Raw genomic sequence first — 16,693 nt, 5'->3', positions numbered from 1 at the left:
TTTTTTATGAAGATGATGTGACTTTACAAAATATAGTTTTATTCTGTCTTCATTTATTCTCTTTCTTTCAACACAGGTTAACATGCCATGAAATGACAGATGAAGGTTGTTCTGCTGTGACTTCAGCTCTGAAATCAAACCCATCACACCTAACGACACACGACAATGTATAAAGGGCTCCATTACCTTCTATGTTACATTATGGCCCCATAGAAACAGTTTTTGTAAAAATAAGCTAACGATTGCTTCATAACCACTCGACTCTCTGTCGCACAGTAGAGAAATTACCGTACAGACAGGAGGAGAAGCTCGCAGGCAATCGGGGAGATTATCTTAATATGGCGTACTGGCGTTACATTTTAAAATACTATACAAAATAATTAATCAGAATACTTACTCCTGCTCACTCACGCCAAAGAACTCCCCGCTCAAGCTCGCCGTCTCTGCAAGATTAACGATGGCAGTTTGCACGCACAGCTACTAGAAGATTTACATCTGTCAGACAGGTTGCGGACGTCATCAAGCTTAGTTTGAGTCTGCGCGTCAGAAACGGAAGTGCTAAAAATGGGCTTCACTTGTCTCAATTGAGTTCCAATGGGGTCGCTGTGTCCATTTCTTTTACTGTCTATGGACCAGACTCATCCGCTGGTACAGTGGTGAGGCTGGATTTTCCAGGCAACAATAACGGTGCATATTCTCTTGGAGACGATGAGAGATTAATCTAATTTATTTTCTTAATATTTCTCTTGTGGCCTATAGTGAGAAAAAATAGTATTTTTGCTGAATTGAGAAGTATTTCATCTTAAACAAGTTGTTTTTAATTGAGGATTAAGCTGTGTAACTAATATTTTATTATCCTCGCAGCGCGTCAGTTATGCTGTGATGCAATATGATATCGCAAGGCAAATTAATTGCAATATTAATTAATTTAAAAAATAAGTTATAAGTTAAAATAAGTTAATAGCCCTGCTTGCCCGTCCGCTATATGCAATGTCACGCAATGTCACCCATGGTTCCAAGTTTGGTGGAGGGGGAATTATGGTGTGGGGCTGTTTTTCAGGGGTTGGGCTTGACCCCTTAGTTCCAGTGAAAGGAACTCTTAATACTTCAGCATACCAAGACATTCTGGACAATTTCACGCTCCCATCTTTGTGGGAACAGTTTGGGGATGGCCCCTTCCTGTTCCAACATGACTGCGCACCAGAAAAAATAATAATAATTTCTAAACCTTGTGGAAATCCTTCCCAGAAGAGTTGAAGCTGTTATAGCTGCAAAGGGTGGGCCAACTCCATCTGTTTATCTCATCCCCAAAATGGCTTAATTATCACAGAGAAGAAGAAAGTCAACAGTTATGTTGTTTCTGCACCATTTGGGTTGATCACATCATGAGCAAATGGTCATCAATTGTAGAATGGGAATGGGTGTAAAACTGGTAGAAAAAGAACCCGGAAATGACATCACAGAGAGGATCCCTGTGGACCATCATCACTGTCAAGGTCAGCAGATATTTTTACCTTTTTATTAAAAAAACGTTGTGTTGAAAAATGCACAAACATGAATACAAATATTACCTTATTATATGTAGCTATTGGTTGTGCTTTCTGTCTTTATTTTATAGAAAAGTGAATTATAGACAGAAAAATATAGATGAGTTTGGGACTTGATCCAGATCAGATTCAAACCCTGTATCAGTGTTTCAACAACGGGAATAATAATAATTAAAAAAAAAAAAAAAACATTCGGAAAGATAGATTTAGATACCAATTTTGTATTATATTAACTTAAAATATATTTTAATATACAGTATATCCTTGTGTTTTCTGTCTGTTGGTTGTTGTCTCTACACTTCAGTAATGCTATTATGTTCCTTGTTTCCCCGGTTGGATTATTATCTCTGTCTTCATGTTTGGATTATCTTTGTTTATGTGTTCATGGAAAAAAGGCTGCTTTCTAAAATCATACCTGCATACCTGTGACCAGTGTTGGAGGTAAGGCATTACAAGTAATGCAAGTTTTGCAATTGCAATATGCAAAAATTTCAAACAAGTAATGCAAGTTGCTTTGTTTTCCCATTTGTTGTCTGACAGCTCTCCTTCATCATGTTGAGAGAAATCGGGAGTGCAGAGGTGTTGTGTTGTGTGTGCTGTGCAAACATGATGATTATTCTAGATTAGTTCTAGACTAAATGTGAGCATACATTTACTTCTGCATCCTATTCTTCTGTATTCCAGAATGGCAGCACAGCTGAAAGGTTTGTTTGAGCTGCGCCCTCTACTGTACAGGCATGAATTTGCATTTCCTTCAGCCTGTAAGGCTTACTTTTGGTACATTTGCCAAAAATAGAACTTTATTTGTTGTCATAAAAGCAAACAGACAGCCCGGCCCAGATGAGAAAAAGTAATGCATTACTTTTCATAAAAAAGTAACTACACGATTAATTACTTTTTTGGGGAGTAATGCAATTATATTGTAATGCAACGCTTTTATAAGTACAATTTTACAATTTTTCATACATTTTAAATGTAAATGTTTTCACAATGAACAGATTTTAGGCTGATTCAAACAATTTGAATTAATGCAATGTGAAAATTATTAAAAAATATATTTAAAAAAAATACATTCCAATAGTTTATAAACAAACATGTTTTTGAGTGCAGAAATATTGGGTGTACATCGAGTTTGTTTATTTATGGTAAAACTGTGTAATCCAAATCTTAAATTTATGCATAATTGTTTTTATAATAATTATTTATTGTTAATTTTAAATATACCATGGAACTGAAATTGGTACTACCATGATAAATGTCCAAAAAATGGTATCATTGTACTATAAATACTCTAAATTGTTACAGTACAATTTATTAGTTTTTCTCAAATTAAATTTATGGTTTGGTTCAAACCTTAAATTTTGATTTCATATTAATAAAACTATTTATTTTCCCAAGACAAAAACATTCATACAGTAAAAAGCTTACTTATTATAAAGACCATATACCACACATAATCAATTATTTTCTTTAGACATAAGCCAAAATGTTATTTAATATAGGTCAATATAATAATGTTTTGGCTTTTTACTACTTAATTTTACCATAAACAAAAGCTAAATTAGTTCTAACATGAAAACAGATTTTTCATTAAAGATGAAACTAAGAATATTTTGTTAGTCAATGTTTAGTTTACTTACTGTAAATGAAGAAAACTAAGGCCTTAATGTTTATTGTGATGTCTTTTTAAAATATGCATCATATTTTCTGTTAAGTACTAAAATAAATATATAAATAATAAAACCCACAATCATTTCTGCAGTCAGTAAATCTATCCAGCATGTGTTCTGCACATCAACACTCTGGTGTTGAGCAAAATTAATATTCAAACAAAACTTTTTTTTTTTGTTGCTGTTTTTTTTTTCATTTGTTCTATGGGGAGTGTTTTAGACACTTTTAAACACAGCAGTTTTAAACTGGAAACCATTATTTTAGATTATAACAATATAAAAATGCTCTTTAAATAAATGACAGTCATTTCACTTTTTTACAGTGTGGATGAAGTCAGTTCCTGTCTAATTCACACGTCTTCTACCAGAAAGTGTCCAATTTTCTAATGTTTATTAAGTGTCCAAAGATTTTTTGGGGCAACTGTACCTACATCTGATTTGTATGGATGTATTTGGTTGGTCCAAAGAGTTTCCGGGTCACAGGCACACAATGTAATCTCAATGATTAATGAACAATAGTCAGAAAATATGTATGACTGCACACATTAAATTTTTTTATCAGGTCAGGGAGGTTATCTGAGCAACGATGGGAAAAGGTTAAAGGGCAAATCACACAGAACCAGACTGAGAGTTCAGTGAAGATTGAACAAAGGCAATAATGGCTTCTATCTATCTATAAAAAAAGAAGCTATGGGACAGTGCAGTATTTTCCGCTGTGTTGTAGTTTAGTGTTTGTGTGACATTTCATCCCATTTCTTTCTCCCTTTTTTGTTTTTAAAGAGAAGAAAAAAACAGAATGCAAATTGTTACAAGTCCCTGATTTTACATCTTTATTTGCAGTGTAAGAAATAATTATGAGAAAACAATGCTGCACTTGCAAACAACTTCTTAAAGGCACAATATGTAAGTTTCGCCACTAGAGGGCGCTTATTCAAAACAAAGGCATAGCTTGATGATGCCGTGAAGGAGCGCAGAATCGTGGGAGTTGTCGTCTTCATATCCACAGCCGATGGAAAGGAATCCGACAGACTTGGGCAGAAATCATGTTCATGGAAGAGCTAATGTGTTAAAGTTTTACTAATGTTATGGTGGTATGTCTTACATGGTTAAAACAATCATCATACTAAATGCATTCGAGTGTATTAAAAGTTATATTATAACATTACTCTGTGTGTTTGCTCAGTGGCTGCTGATATAAGAGGCTTGTTGCACTCTGAACGCAGTAATCTAGACATTAGTAAAACTGGAAATCAAAGGTAGGGCGGGTATGACATCATTGACAGTCGACGCAATGACGCTCCGTACCCTGGATAAAATAGCTTATTTCTCTGGATCTAAACATTGTTGGAAATTTTTGGGATAATGCATGTACAAAATATATAACATTGTTCTAGTGGTTTTTGGACATTTTAATTTAAAAATCTTACATATCGTGTCTTTAAATGATAATAATTAGTTCTGTTATCAGTAGTTTTTCCAAATAAAGTTGCAATAAATAGAAATAATAACTCAAGTTGTGACATTAGAAGAGAACAGATGAAGGGGAGTTTATCAAGTCTGATTTATTGAGATTGAGAAGGATAAGTTATTTCTGTTCAGTGTTTGTGTGTAGAGAAAACACTCCTATGTGTATTTATTTATTTTTATGTTTTACTGTAAACTTGTAAACTCTTAAAAAGTGTTGAATGAAAGGTTATTATACTTGCATAGCCTATCATTTTTATTACTGCATGTTCATCAAAATGAAGGGGAGGTAACATGGTACCATACAATATATCAGATGTAGTAACATATAATACTTTGTCATTGTGGTACATATTATGGTACTGAATTATTGTCATATTCATATAACATGATATTTACATTCCAAAATACACTGAACTACCATGAACCACGTTCGTACATAGTAGTACCATGGTAAATCTTTTGTATACATTAGTACCATTAGTATCAACTTGCCAGTGTTTCAACTCTCCACTAGGTGTCACCCATTCTCCATTTAAAAATCACTTGCCGGAGCGTTCAGAATTAAACTATAAAAAAATTATCACATACAGGACTAAAAGTAGGATGAAAAGGTTTCTGTCAGTTAAACATGATGTACATGTGTGTGTGTGTGTCATATGCTGAAGAGGCCCATGAAGGTAGCGTGAGCCGTGAGGATGAGCTCTGCAGATTTACGGGGAACAGAGAGCTGAAGGGAGGATCCAGACTCCAGGAAGTGAATTCCTATGACAGAAACACATACTTCATAATCAGGCACAGAGTAAATATTTTGTAAATATTTCAAGAATTTTGTATGAACAAGAACTTCTAAAACAGATGGTAAGAGATGGTTTCACCTTCATCAATCATCAAGCAATTGAGACTAAAGCTAGAGTCCATAGAAGAACCCTGGCAACTTCTCCAGTCAACACAACATAAACTCATCATGTTGCTGATTACTACAGAAAATGCTTTAATTCAAACATCAACATACTTTCCTAGTTGATTGATCAGAGCACATTAAGATAAATGCTCTGTATTACAAGTTTTCTGAAATGTTTAAATATTAGCGGGTGTAATGGTACACAAACATGATGGTTCGGTACATTCGAAGTTTGGTTTGACAATGAAAAATGTACCAAGCACAATGTTCTCTCACCATTTTCATTCACAGCGATCGGAGTGGTATTGCTGGTGTCAGAGCAGAAATGAAAGCTGCTGCTCTCTGTATGTTTTTCCGTCGTCTCCGGGTGTGTTCAAATGTAAATTGTGTGAGTTTATTTTCTCCATTAGATCGAAAAATCTGAAAAAGCCCATACATTTACCCACCCACAGACCCTCCCCTTAAAGAAATCAGGACTGAAATGGTTGAAAGTGGACAAAAGAGAAGGATTAAAACACCAGGTGTAAACAGGAACGTGTCTCCCTCATCCACTTGTGATCCGATCAACCAAAACCAAAATCTTAAAAAAAAAAGGGTACACAGGGCCTTATTTAACCATATAGTAAATAATTAAGACATTACTAACAGGTAAAGTAAATATAATGACTATATTAAAGCTGCAAGCAGCGATGAAAGGGCCCTCGCACCCGGGCTCACCGCCATCCGTTGGCCTCAGAAAAACAGCAAACAGGGGGCGACATGCATGTGACCGAGTAATTACAGGAGAATTCATGTAATTACAGGAGAATTCATAGCAAAATCATGTAAAAGTGCCACACTTCCTGCTGCCAACAGGTGGCGCTATAGCTAGCTGAATATTGTCATATAGATGTCTTTAGGCCAGGACTTTTATCACTCATGTGAAGTTTGGGGCAGATCACACATAGTATGCCTGAGTTACAACAGCTTCCTCTTTCATTGCGAAACATCAGACTTTGTCAGTCCGCCACCGACACGCCCTTCAACGAAAACTCAAGATCTTTGGTATTTAACATCTCAAAGGCATTAAGATTAGACTGGCCACATATGATGTTGATCTGGTTTAATGTCTATGAGGAGTTAATCACAGTGTAAAACATGTCATTTCCTGTTGCCCCCAGGTGGCACTATGACTGTAACTGAATATTGCCATAGAGATGTATTCAGGTCAGGACTCTAATAAAACATGTGAAGTTTGGGGCAGATCCGACATTGTGTGCCCGAGTTACAACAATTTCCTGTTTCATGGCGAAACATCAGACTTTGTCAGTCCGCCACCGACACGCCCTTCAACGAAAACTCAAGATCTTTGGTATTTAACATCTCAAAGCCATTAAGATTAGACTGGCCACATATGATGTTGATCTGGTTTAATGTCTATGAGGAGTTAATCACAGTGTAAAACATGTCATTTCCTGTTGCCCCCAGGTGGCACTATGACTGTAACTGAATATTGCCATAGAGATGTATTCAGGTCAGGACTCTAATAAAACATGTGAAGTTTGGGGCAGATCCGACATTGTGTGCCCGAGTTACAACAATTTCCTGTTTCATGGCGAAACATCAGACTTTGTCAGTCCGCCACCGACACGCCCTTCAACGAAAACTCAAGATCTTTGGTATTTAACATCTCAAAGCCATTAAGATTAGACTGGCCACATATGATGTTGATCTGGTTTAATGTCTATGAGGAGTTAATCACAGTGTAAAACATGTCATTTCCTGTTGCCCCCAGGTGGCACTATGACTGTAACTGAATATTGCCATAGAGATGTATTCAGGTCAGGACTCTAATAAAACATGTGAAGTTTGGGGCAGATCAGACATTGTATGCACGAGTTACAACAACTTCCTGTTTCATGGCGAAACATCGAACTTTGCCAGGCCGCCACGGACACTCCCTTCAACGAAAACTCTAGATCTTCGCAATTTAATGTCTCAAAGGCCTTTAGATTAGACTGACCAAATATGATGTTGATCTGATGATGTTGATCTCTAGGAGGAGTTTGTTAAAGTACAACATGTGGAAATGGCAAAAACTGCCAACATTTTGTAGAGAAAATTCAAAATATCTCACTTCCTGTTGGGTTTACAAACTTGCACCCAGGGGCTTTTTTGTAGGTATTGGGCTGTTACATCTGTCTACCGAATTTCATAACTGTACATGAAATGTAGCACGAAGGGCGCTTAATTGAAATTTTGTAGGTGGCGCTATTGAGCCATTTTGCCACACCTAATTCTAAAACCTAATTCACCACTTCTGACGCGTGTGCAAAGTTTCATGAGTTTTTGAGAATGTTTAGGCCCTCAAAAATGCAATTCATTTTGGAGAAGAAGAATAATTGGCTGAGCAATTCCAATAGGGTCATCACACCATCGGTGCTCGGGCCCTAATAAGCTAATCTAGTGCATATATTTAGTGATATTCTCCCCTCTAGAGTTCATTTCTCTAGTGTACTAGGATGCTGTGGACACTAAATGACTTGCCTGAGGTAAATGTGATACTATGTGACATTATTCCCAAGCTATTTTATTGATGTCTTTCCATGGTTGACACACTGGTTGAGAGATTAGATGTAAATATATCGATAGCCCTGTCCCAAAATTGTCCCCCATTTATAGATCTTTTTTTTTCTTTCGGTTTTAACAGCACTGTATTACTGCACATGCCCTTTTATGGATTGTCAGTACCGTGGTGGTTCAGGACAAATACATGTTAAACAACCTATTAAATATGCAAATATACTGGTGCGATATACTGGTTCACAACCTAGGGAGCATCAATTCTCCTGGTTTTCATAGTGCATTGTGGGACTTTTTAGGGAGCAAACGTTTCAGTGCACTGGAAGGAATTTGCAAATGACTACTGACTACTGAACTAGGGAGCTGATTGAGACGCACCCTTTGTTGATATTTACAGTGGTACAGTACAAGGAGTCTGAGTTCTACTATCTGATGCATAAACGATGCAAGAGTTAATTCATTTTTTGAACTTTGCTGTCCTGATAACTCACCTGCAGTGTAGCAAGTGTTGAGTGGTTGGCTGACGTTACTGGGCATGCTTTTTAGACACTTCATCAGCTTAGTCTCCGCCCCATTCAGCCTCTTCGTGATCACATGACCCATTACCCAGGTGGTATCTTTATACAGCACCTGAGGCAAGCAAACAAATAAACTTTAATGCTTAAAGTCATTTATTATAATGAGTAGGGGACATTTAAATAGTACAAAAAGTAGTTTATATAAACTTGACCTGCTCTCCCACGAGACCAGATGCAACAAAATGTGCCGCAGAACAAGACAGGAATAGATGGAGCATGTGTAAACTAGCCTTCCCCCGCCTGCTGCTACTTCTGATTGCTTTTAGAAGGAAAATCTGCCCATTACTGCTGGTCAGTTTTCTTCATTATGATAGCATATTGGCGAAGTAGACTTGGCAAGTGATCCGGTGCGTGTCTGTGTTTGCGCTCTGGAGAGCATCAAAGGTTTATATTTACAATGTGTTTTTGCAGCGTTGAGCAACGTAGCCAATCACAAACATAACTGTACAGCTTCACTGATTATAATGGAACTTTTTGAGATTGCGATAAACTAAAATGAGTGACAGCTTTTTTTTATTTAAAGGGTTATTTCACCCAAAAATGAAAATAATGTCATTTATTACTCACCCTCATGCCGTTTCACACCCGTAAGACCCAAATTAAGATATTTTAGTTGAAATCCGATGGCTCAGTGAGGCCTGCATAGCCAGCAATGACATTTACTCTCTCAAGATCCATTAATGTACTAAAAACATATTTAAATCAGTTCATGTGAGTACAGTGGTTCAATATTAATATTATAAAAGCGACAAGAATATTTTTGGTGTACCAAAAAAACAAAATAACAACTTATTTAGTGATGGCCGATTTCAAAACACTGCTTCATGAATCTTCGGAGAGTTATGAATCTTCTGTGTCGAATCAGCGAAAATCACATGATTTCAGCAGTTTGTTGGTTTGACACAAAATCCGAATCATGATTCGACACGCTGATTCATAACGCTCCAAAGCTTCATGAAGCAAGGCAAGGCACTTTTATTTGTATAGCACATTTCATACACAATGGTAATCAGTGTTTTGAGCAGTGTTTTGAAATCGGCCATCACTATATAAGTTGTTATTTCGTTTTTTTGGTCGCTTTTATAATAATAATATTGAACCACTGTACTCACATGAACTGAATTAAATATGTTTTTAGTACATTAATGGATCTTGAGAGAGGAAATGTCATTGCTGGCTATGCAGGCCTCACTGAGCCATTGGATTTCAACAAAAATATCTTAATTTGTGTTCAAAAGATTAACGAAGGTCTTACGGGTGTAGAACGGCATGAGGGGCGAGTAATAAATGACATTATTTTCATTTTTGGGTGAACTAACCCTTTAAAGGGTGGTCTCTTTGCACGCTTTATGCCACGGTTTGTGAATGTAGATGCTTTAACATAATTAATCATAACATAATTTATCGGGAGTGTTAATGCTGGGATGTGTAGGTTGTGGCTTGGGGGCCTAACTTGAAATTATTTTATGGTAATTTCATAGACGTATACTGAAAAAATCTATGTATACTTTTACCTGCGGGCTTATGTGTGCGGAAGCGGAACAAAACAGGTGAGTGAGAGCAGGAGGAGGTGACATCTTTTTGTGGGAGCATGTATATTTAGAACTTTCTATTTCTTTTGATTTCACAGAACTGACACATTTTAAGTAACCAGAATTGTTTCATTGCGTTTGAGTTTAAGGAACTTAAATTTATATGAACTTAAGTTTTATCAGCTTTATTTATGATGATGATCACATGATCACTGAACAAAAGACATTTAAGGACCTGTAGGTCTTGACCCTGGCCATACACAAGGTTTTAGAAATACCAAGATCCAATAACTGTGCAAGATGTCTGCAGGGCAAAGACTGGATAATAATAGCTTTAAAACATTTAAGTCAATCTGTGTAGGTGACAAAAATAGATGGTTAAACATGGCATTTGGGTTTAAAATGACAAAATATGAATAGGTAAATGATAACAGAATGACAATAGAATTTTCATTTTTAGGTGAACTATACCTTTAAAGTTTGAGCACAGAGCAACCATAGACATATCAATTTACAAAGGTTGCAGACACTTGGGGGCTTTTTGTCAAATTATAAGATTAAAGAAGGATTTGTATCAAGAAAAATACTTAAAGAAATAGAATTTAAAGTAATGCATTTGATCTATTTGCAAATGTTTTTTTTTTATTTATTTATTTTACAGCCACACATAGTTGTGCTCAGAATTATTGGCAAATATGATCAAAGATGACTGTAAAAATAAATCTGCATTGTTTATCCTTTTAATCTTTAATTCATAAAATTAGCTAAAATCTAAACTTTCTTTGAAGGAAAAGAATTAAAAGTGGGGGGAAACTCACATTATGAAATAAATGTTTTTCTCCAAAACATGTTGGCCACAATTATTGGCAGCCCTAGAATTTTTTACGAGTAAAATATCTCTAAAGTATATTCCCATTCATATTTACATTTGTTAGCACACCAGAGGGATCATGAACATGAAATTATCCAGCCATAACTTCCTGTTCCAGAGAAGTATAAACATGAGGAAACACAAAGACCAAATTCCCCTTAATCATTCATTACAAGGAGTAAAACCAAAGAATATAGTTCTGATGTGCAGCAAAAGATCGTTGAGCTTCACAAATTAGAAAGTGGCTGTAAGAAAATAGCTAATGCATTGACAATCACCATTTCCACTATCGGGGCAATAATTAAGAAGTTTCAATCAACTACAGATGATACAAATGTGCCTGGAAGAGGACGTGTGTCTAAATCGTCCTAATGCGTGGTGAGGAGGAAAGTTTGAGTGGACAAAGACTCTCCAAGGATCACAGCTGGAGAATGGCAGAGATTATTTGAGTCTTGAGTCTCAGAAAGCTTAAAAAATGATCAAACAGCAAGGAGGAGGAGGAAACTGAGGCTTTGCCGAGCTCTGATATAAATGAAACGCTACTGACTATTTAAAAAAAGGGCTGGAGGTGTTCGATATGTCCTGCCCTGTCTTTCTGTTTCGGTAGAAATTATGTCAACACACTGAATAATGCTGCACGTTTCAAAGCACTTCAGTGGGCCTTTAAAACTCAAGCGTTGTGATAGAATTCACACTCAGCTTCAGTAAATAGTAATGGTAATACAAACCTTCTGCTGACCAACATACATAAATTGCACTTCAAACAAAAAAAAGAAAAGAGAAACCGAAGCTCAATCGCTTGCATGACGTGAGAATCACTGACGTTTGTTATTGCACGTGACGTCAAGCACGTACGGTCGAGCTTCCATGAGGTAACAGAATTTTTGGGTGAACTATCCCTTTAAGACTGTATTTTGATAATGCAGTAGTATCAGTAATAAACAATACCAACCTGACTGTAAATGAAGTAGGTACCCTCAGCCTCCACTGTTATAGTATCACCTGATACCTGAAGCCCCTCCCCTCTGCTCTGCCCTAGTGCCCAAGACAGAACAGTTGTGTCATGATCATCTGAGAAAAACACAGAGAAGAAATGAGAGAAAAACATCTCCAACATTTCTATCTATCTTTCTGAAGCACATGAGATTTAAAGGATTAGTTCACTTTCAAGGTCCCGTTTTTTGTGGTTTTATGAAGCTTTGATTGTGTTTATAGTGTGCAATATAACATGTGTTCATGTTTCGCGTGTTAAAAAACACAGTATTTTTCACATAATTTATGTATCTGTATGCCGCTGTTTCCACTGTCGTAAAAACAGGCTGATGACTTCCTTGTTCTATGAAGTCCCTCCTTCAGAAATACGTAACGAGTTCTGATTGTGCCAGCGGTTCCTGTGCTGTGATTCGACAGCAGCTTAGCGCTTCTTGCCCGGAAAGGTCACGCCTCTTACCATAACGTGGAGATGCACGCGCTCAGTGTTATTGTAAACATGTCTTTAATTTTACCCTATCAATTTGAGCCGGAATCAGACCCCGTGATTAAACTGCGGGATGAAAATAACAGCGTTTCGACAACATGGCGACAAACACACTCTACAAACGCAACTCTTGTGTATTCCTGTGGGCGGAGGTTAGTCAAAAAAATGTTTTAGTGACGTCATTAAAGAAGGAAGTAGAGGGATGTAGTCCAAACTGGCCGTCACTGTAGGTGACTTCTGTTAAATAAAATATCTCGCTTGGCATTGAACTTTGAGCTTTAAAATTTTACAGATTTTATTTATACTCTAACAACAACATTACACAAACTAAACTAAAGTTTGAAACATGGGATCACGAAGAACCGGACCTTTCAAATAAACATTTCCTGATAATTTACTCACCCCCATGTCATCCAAGATGTTCATGTCCTTCTTTCTTCAATCGAAAAGAAATGAAGGTTTTTGATGAAAACATTCTAGGATTATTCTCCCTATAGTGGACTTCAATTGGCCCCAAACGGTTGAATATACGGTTGAATACGATACCAGACAAGGAATAAGGGTCTTATCAAGTGAAACAATTGGCCATTTTCTAAAAAAAAAATAATAATTATATACGTTTTAACCATAGACACTTGTGTATTACTGATTTAGTATTACTGCCCTCCACAGGTCAAAGTTTGAACTAATTGTTATATACTTGCACTAGCATATTGTATATGACAATTTAGTTCAAACTTTGACCTGAGGAGGGCAGTAATACACTTAGCAGTGTCTACACTGCCGGAATTCTAATAGAGAAGAAGAAGAAGAAGAAGAAGAAGAAGAAGAAGAAGAAGAAGAAGAAGAAGAAGAGAGCTAGCTGAAGACTAGTGTCTATGTTTAAAATGTATGTAATTTTTTATTTTTTTATTAATATATATTATTATTAATATATTTTTTTATTTTTTACATAAGGCTCTTATTCCTTGTCTGGTATCATTTAAAGCCATTTGAAGCTGCACTGAAACTGTAATTTTGACCTTCAACCGTTTGGGCTCCAGTGAAGTCCACTACAAGGAGAATAATCCTGGAATGTTTTCATCAAAAACCTTCATTTCTTTTCGACTGAAGAAAGAAAGACATGAACATTTTGGATGAAATGGGGGTGAGAAAATTATCAGGAAAATTTTATTTGAAAGTGTTTAACAGCTGTTTCTTCAAAACATCTCTTTTTTTTATGTTCCTTGGAAGGAAGGAGGTCATACAGGATTGGAATATTGTTGTGGATTATCTTGGCTGCTCTATTTCCTTTAACTTTAGACACTGTGGGTGTTACACTCACTGTATGACTGCAAGGACACAGGAACAAGGTGGAGAAATGTGTGCTGCTCTGCTAAAAGAAAGGACAATTCACATAAGATATACAGACAAACAAATGTTTTTCTCTGATAAGACAGACAGAGAGGAAGTGACAGAAGCAACTCACTGTGTCGTCTCTTTCTCCGCTTCCCCTGTTCTGTCACATCTCTCTTGTCTCGGCCCCCTTCGTGTTTCCGTCTCTCAGGGAATCTGTGATAACAGCTTACCTTATAACAGAATGTATTGGAAATTAGAAATCACATACTAAAGCTCAACTGATTTCACTTCAGGGTTTTACACTGGACAACCCCACTCAATCACTTATTTGTTCTGTAATGCCAGTAATTCCAAAGAAAACACTGTCGTGCGGAAAGCTCTATTGGACTCTTCCCAAACTGTTGCAACAATGCCAAAAACACAATTCTTGGTCATTGTTCTCACATATATTACCGGAATAGCTCGACCCATCTGAAGGGGGTGTATGTTGGTCATAGTACCATAAACTGCACAGGCCCAACAATATGCCAAATTGTTTGACATAGACCTTATAGTCTTTATATTTGGTTTCATAATTTCAGCAGCCAATAATCAACGAACATTTTTTTAACTTGCAGTAAATACTTTTGTTCTTTTTTAACATTCCTTGTTAAAAGTTGATAAATCTGATATCCATATGATTATATGGTTTTTTGGATATTATTATGTGTAATTAACATTATTTCTTGAGTCATTCATTTATTTATTTCACATTTGTTAGAATGGTGTCCTAATATTTGATATTGTAATCATGGTCCAATTTGACTTTTTGTTTCAAATTTAAAATTATTTTATGGTACATTGTGAACAGAGGGCAGCCATCAGATCTGTAAGTGTAATTTTCTTTGTAAAACAGTTTAAGATGAGGAAGTGAAATCAGTTGCACAATTAAATTACTGTGGTGGTACCATGGTACATTGATATATACCACATAAATATGATAGTGGGCCACTCAATGATTACCATATACCACAAGTTTGTGGAGGCACTATTATATTTTATTATAGTATATAGTATTATAGTATAATATTTTTTTAGATCTGTACCATGGTATTCTTGAAAGTGTGTTGGAGTACTATGTAAATACAACAGTAGGCCAAAGTACATCAAAGTACTACTATAGTATTGTATACCTTAACTACCATGACACTGCTACAGTACATGTATATAATGCAGAATGATTACCATATTTATATACCATGGTGTTGGTACTTCAAGATGCCATGTTATAACAATGACAATACTATGGTACTTTGATATAATACTGAAACATTAGGCTACCATTCATATTTACATTTTAATCTGACTTTCTTCAGAGAATACCTACCTATAACCAGGATACATGTGCAAAACAGTGCATTAATATTATTTGTTTGTGAAGCAATAGATGAACAACGTTCAGCAGTTCAAATACACAGTAATTAAAGCACTCACCTACCCCGTAGCACACGGCGGCATCGCAGCACATCCCACCTTCGTGTCCCGCTGTATCCAGAGGCCTGAACCGCTGCGTTATTTCAGCCATTTCAGCTCTAAGCATCCAAATGTATGTCCACTGCATATACACCACACCCACACAGGTGCAGGCAACAGTGAACACAAGAAACCCCTTCAACACATCCACGTTCACCTTCCAAACAGACGCAGGAATGTTGTGGTTGTTCATTGTAAACGCTGATGGGATGGACAACGGCGTTTAGAACGACAGCGGTAATATTCCCCAATTGATACGATAACTTTCGGTTTCGCAACTTTCATCAGACATGTGAAAGAAGTGGGAGTGGAAAAAAGGTGTCAACACATGGTTTAATGTAAATTTGATCACATTCGCCAATAATAGGATCAACGAATCAAATGCGATCCTAGTGGATATGCCAGGCTTCCGAATAAATTGAAAGTAAAAGTAATGAATTCCATTTGCTTTCCTTTAGGGATTTTTTGATGACTAAATAATGGGAATGCCATTTCATTCCAGAAAGCTTTATAATAATGAAAAAAGTGAGTGAATGTTGAAAAACAAAACATTACACACAAATATATACAGTCAAAACAAAATTTATTCAGATACCTTAAGCATTTCATTCATTAATGCAATTTATTCACTATAGTTTTAAAAATTGTAATAAAACATGACAAGATCTCAGAGTTAAACTGTGTCAGAAAACACTTCAGCAAAACATGGTCATGGCAAAGAGTCTGATCAATTTTTGGATCCAAATTTTTATCAGTTTTACAGGTAGTTCACTGTATGAAGAATTTTTGGATATAATTTGTCACAGTTCACTTTATTTTGCTATCCTCACTTGCATAAATGAACTATAGTGTCCTGCACCCACTAGTAAAAATATATAAAAAATGTCTGAATAATTTTTGGTTTGACTGTATATATACATGTTTGTTCAGCACATCCCACAGATGCTCGATTGGATTGAGATCTGGGGAATTTGGAGGCCAAGTCAACACCTCAAACTCGTTGTTGTGCTCCTCAAACCATTCCTGAACCATTTTTGCTTTGTGGCAGGAGCATTATCCTGCTGAAAGAGGCCACAGCCACCAGGGAATACCGTTTCCATGAAAGGGTGTACATGGTCTGCAACAACGCTTAGGTAGGTGGTACGTGTCAAAGTAACATCCACATGTATGACAGGACCCAAGGTTTCCCAGCAGAACATTCCCAAAGCATCACACTGCCTCCGCCGGCTTGCCTTCTT

General features: G+C 36.4%; 1 protein-coding gene across 4 annotated transcripts; it reads right to left on the bottom strand.

Annotated features, from left to right (window-relative positions):
• Positions 1-4,163: 4,163 nt before the first annotated feature.
• On the bottom strand, positions 4,164-15,721 carry tnfsf13 (TNF superfamily member 13). Of its 4 annotated transcripts, none has more exons than XM_067407090.1 (6): positions 15,421-15,721; positions 14,074-14,173; positions 13,930-13,980; positions 12,081-12,163; positions 8,639-8,777; positions 4,164-5,446 (listed from the first exon to the last, which is right to left on the bottom strand). In XM_067407090.1, the coding sequence occupies exons 1-6, from the start codon at positions 15,646-15,648 to the stop codon at positions 5,337-5,339; spliced, it is 711 nt and encodes a 236-aa protein (XP_067263191.1). In that variant the 5' UTR covers positions 15,649-15,721; the 3' UTR covers positions 4,164-5,336. The 4 variants fall into 4 exon arrangements, with proteins under 4 accessions (XP_067263191.1, XP_067263192.1, XP_067263189.1 ...); XM_067407091.1 differs by having other exon boundaries at positions 13,930-13,977; XM_067407088.1 differs by having other exon boundaries at positions 4,165-5,446; positions 12,081-12,199.
• Positions 15,722-16,693: the final 972 nt, after the last annotated feature.

Source organism: Chanodichthys erythropterus, chromosome 13 (assembly GCF_024489055.1).
Source record: "Chanodichthys erythropterus isolate Z2021 chromosome 13, ASM2448905v1, whole genome shotgun sequence".
NCBI lineage: Eukaryota > Metazoa > Chordata > Actinopteri > Cypriniformes > Xenocyprididae > Chanodichthys > Chanodichthys erythropterus.
This window is presented reverse-complemented; position numbering and strand designations above follow the sequence as displayed.

What these genes read in the sequence shown, in the direction of transcription:
- tnfsf13 (XM_067407088.1), bottom strand. Translation starts at nt 15,648, where the DNA reads ATGAACAACCACAACATTCCTGCGTCTGTTTGGAAGGTGAACGTGGAT. An exon ending in ATGCCGCCGTGTGCTACGGG is followed by an intron (nt 14,174 to 15,420) that starts GTAGGTGAGTGC and finishes TTCTGTTATAAG; the next exon opens with GTAAGCTGTTATCACAGATT. An exon ending in CCTACTTCATTTACAGTCAG is followed by an intron (nt 8,778 to 12,080) that starts GTTGGTATTGTT and finishes TGCTTGCCTCAG; the next exon opens with GTGCTGTATAAAGATACCAC.